Source organism: Rutidosis leptorrhynchoides, chromosome 1, assembly GCF_046630445.1.
Source record: "Rutidosis leptorrhynchoides isolate AG116_Rl617_1_P2 chromosome 1, CSIRO_AGI_Rlap_v1, whole genome shotgun sequence".
NCBI lineage: Eukaryota > Viridiplantae > Streptophyta > Magnoliopsida > Asterales > Asteraceae > Rutidosis > Rutidosis leptorrhynchoides.
In genome coordinates, this window is record NC_092333.1 from 690,030,831 (window position 1) to 690,034,734 (window position 3,904).

Here is a 3,904-nt window from a genome sequence, read left to right on the forward strand (position 1 = left end):
AAGCAGTCACATCACATCAGCACGTTCTCCCCATTTCCTCCCAGACCATCAATAACATATTTCCCGAAATGCTTCTTGCTGCAATATGCTATCCGAAGACAAAATCCAGGCCGAGCCTGGTGCAGGCACACCACTGGCATTGGTGCCATCGAGGGCAAAGCGAGGACCATGCCCGATGTGAGTGGTCTTAAGAAGGGTCAATGAAGCCCACGTAAAGTAATTCATTTACATGAAGATTATTCTCTTTTCGGAGTACCAACTTGCAGATTTAGTAGGGTAAACAACAGGAAAAGCAGCTGAGGTGGACAGGGTAATGAGACATCAACATCGCATTACTGTGACATGGTATTCAAGTCATAACGATCATATAGAGTTGTGAGTCAAGTTATAACGATCATATAGCATTCGAAAAGAAACCTTCTTGTTTCATTTCATTTTAGATGTCTCGAAGGTAACTAGCACATTATTCATATCTTGCATGAATTTTCAGGGGTGACATGTATGCAAAAAACAATGTTTTGTAAACCATAGAAATTGACTTGGGAGCATAATAATACATAAAGAAACTATTGTTAACGTGGTAGACCTACATCGCATTGGAACTCAGGCCACAGATAAAGAAACTAGCAAAAATAAAAATAAAATAAATAAATGAATGTTTGAAAGGCTTGCCAGCCGATTCAAACCATAGTCACATCAGACCATCATAGATCTTTGTTACCTGTGGGAAGTCGAGAATTATGCCTACATAAACAAGACACGATCAGAAACAAAAACGAACAAATAAACATAATGCCTCATAGCTGCAAGCCTGCAATAACATATCAGAATCCACATACACAACCAAAATGCAACTCCAGAAACACTAGTATGTTCAAGACTGGATGCAGCACAGATAGACCATCATAATGTTACTAAGCTATACAATATACGATAAACTTAAAACCAGATCCGCATACACGCATGACAATAAAAATTCTGATGAAGCCAAATATCATTGGTAAAGACCATCTTATCATCTAAAAAGTAAAAATGAACACCAATCACAATAAATGAAACAAGTTACATCTTGGCATCCATGTTGCACTCATTCATAGTTGGCTGCAGGAGGCATGTCTCTTCCGGGAACATCCTGGCTCTGGTAAGAGTTTCCATTACCTACATTGGGAGGATAATTGTTGGGGCCCGGCCCAGACTGGTATGGCATTCCTCCATTATTTTGTCCATACTGTCCCTGCTGCTGGTGGTAGTTAGGAGCGTTATTAGGCATCCCACCACCCACGTTCTGCGGCCTCATCCCTCCCATATTGTTTGGCGGCATTGCTCCTCCCATATTTGGGTTCTGCCCTCCGCTGTAGGGTGGAGGTGGCCCGTTCCAGTTGTTGGGCTGACCTCCTTGAACATTAGGTGGACCACCCATATAACCACCTTGCGGTCTTCCTCCCATGTTATTAGGTGGGGGACCACCCATGTTTGCGTGTGGCGGACCTCCCGTGTTAGGAGGTCCACCCATATTACTAGGCGGTGCACCTCCCATGTTGGGGGGTCCGCCTGGTCCTCTCATGTTGGGTGGTCCGCCAGGGCCACCCATGTTGGGGGGTCCGCCAGGTCCACCCATGTTAGGGGGTCCGCCAGGTCCACCCATGTTAGGGGGTCCGCCAGGTCCAACCATGTTAGGGGGTCCGCCGGGGCCAGCGGGTCCACCCATGTTGTTAGGAGGTGCACCCCCCATGTTAGGAGGTCCACGATTGTTCTGCATGTTCTCTCTTCTTCTTTCAAAGTTTCTTGATCTGTCAAAGTTGCGAGGTCTGTCATTTCTCCTGTTCCTTTCATTGGCCCTTGCATTGTTTCTAATCCACTCCTCATGGTACTTCGGATCATATGGAACCGCCTTCCCATCAATAAAAGGTTCACCTGATACGAATTCATAAAACCAACAATTACTTAATTGGCAATCAATACATGACCTAAGAAACTCATTTTCTTTAATAAAAAAAACAACTTCAGCCAGTTAAAATTCTTTTTTTGCTAGAAGTTTTAACGCTTTTCCTAGAGTTTCATCCATTTATCCGTTCAACCAAAAAAACAAAACAAAATTCACCATAAAACATTTCATAATAGAAATATCTAACATATTTTAATATATAAGTCCGGTTGAAAACTGTTAATATAATCAATAGAGCGTATACCTCCGTAATCCTTGTTCCTAACATCCAAGTACGAATCGGGAAGCACCCAACGAACACCAGGTAATTCTGTTAGATACAACAAATGTCATTCATTCCGTATACATTCACATTAAAAACAATACAACATGGCTTTAAAAGTCGAAAAAATCAATTACCCTTAATCTTATACGAATCTTCTTCAGACACAAGTGCCCCAAAAGCATAGTAACATCTCGTTGAAACCGAGTAAATTTTCATCCTTGCCTCATCATAGCTACAAAACCAAAATGTGTCCTTTTATTGCACATCACACTAACACTAATACATATACCAAATATATCCATACACACAAAAGAACATCACTTCCTTAATCATTATTGCTCACAATAAGACCATACCCAACCGAGCGTCACTTTACCCCGTCAGTCCCTGTTGGCACTAACTGACGAAAACTGGGCCATTAACGGGGCGTCAGTTTTCGTCAGTTAGGAGCGTTAGTCAGGCCCTCAACGGGAAAAAAAAATTCTGTCAGTTTTCATTTTAACCAATCAATGATTTTTTAATTTTAATTAATATATATTTTTTATAATTAATTTACTTTCCCACCCCATTTCCAATCAGATTTTACCACTATCACCCTACCCGATGTTTAACACAAAAAGCTAGACACACACGGTTATAAAATGTCAGAAACTGACATTCCAAATCACAGTCCGATTGCACTTTTTAGCCAAAAAGTATCAAAACTGCTTGTGACGTAAGTCACGGTTAGAAATGGTCTAAGCAACACATATAATCAAGTTTTACTAAACAAACACAGTATCATATAATCACTGTATAACATAACAATAACAATAAATTGAAAATATTATTAATAAACATACAGATACATAATCATTTGTTACCTGCCAACAACTTTAGCCAGGGTATTGATATAAGAATCAATAATTTCATCTCTAGTTGGCTCGCCTTCAGGTTTATCAACAACAACAAGCCAGTGTTCAAAATCGCAACCTTCTAGAAGGATCGTTTCCTTTGGTGGACGATTTGACCAATTAGGGTTTGAATCATTTAGAGATGACGTGGTCTGACGAGTTGAAAAAGGACGGACATTTGTCGCCGTAACGGAAGGTTGGTAAAGATTAGCGGCGGCGATGGCTAGAATAGGCCGGAATCGTAGTAGGTATGAGGAATTTGTGAAGGATTGGTGAATTAGGGTTTGATTTGCAGACGAAATAAGATTACGAAGAAGAACGCGAGTCGCCATTTTTGAGGGTTTTTGAGTGAGTTTTGGGAGACTGGGGTGTTTATAAAACCCTAATTTATGAGTCCGGGGTTTAGGGAGTAATTTTCAGGAAAACAACAGTAAATGACGGAATTACCCTTTGAAAGAGTCGGTTAAGGGCAAGAATCAACACATTCAAATATTTCAATTTCAAATATGTATCAAATATTAATTCCGTAAATATAAGGATAATTTACATATTTTCATTGTCGTGGAAGTTTTTATAGAGATTGAGATATATAGAGATAGAAATAGAAATTACTCCGTATTATTATAACATTTTGTTTAAGTAATTTTACTAAACTAAATAAATTTATCTGTAGCCCTAATGTCAAATTAAACCCTTAAACAATATAAATACAACAACAATACTAATCTCACCAAAGTAAAAAATAAAAATATAAAATAAAAAAATATATAAATATAAAATAAATAAAAATAAGTGGCCAGG

At 39.2% G+C, this 3,904-nt stretch overlaps 1 protein-coding gene across 1 annotated transcript; it reads right to left on the reverse strand.

Annotated features, from left to right (window-relative positions):
• Positions 1 to 869: 869 nt before the first annotated feature.
• Positions 870 to 3,460, reverse strand: LOC139886074 (uncharacterized). The gene is made up of 4 exons (XM_071869816.1): positions 3,074 to 3,460; positions 2,345 to 2,442; positions 2,190 to 2,255; positions 870 to 1,914 (listed from the first exon to the last, which is right to left on the reverse strand). Exons 1-4 carry the CDS (start codon positions 3,433 to 3,435, stop codon positions 1,088 to 1,090), a joined length of 1,353 nt encoding a protein of 450 aa, XP_071725917.1. The 5' UTR covers positions 3,436 to 3,460; the 3' UTR covers positions 870 to 1,087.
• Positions 3,461 to 3,904: the final 444 nt, after the last annotated feature.

Bases quoted from the DNA above. Each gene is read 5' to 3' on its own strand.
- LOC139886074 (XM_071869816.1), bottom strand. From the start codon at position 3,435: ATGGCGACTCGCGTTCTTCTTCGTAATCTTATTTCGTCTGCAAATCAA. The intron at 2,443-3,073 runs GTAACAAATGAT...TTGGTTTTGTAG, and splicing joins CTGGCTAAAGTTGTTGGCAG to CTATGATGAGGCAAGGATGA. The intron at 2,256-2,344 runs GTAATTGATTTT...TGTATCTAACAG, and splicing joins AGATTCGTATAAGATTAAGG to AATTACCTGGTGTTCGTTGG.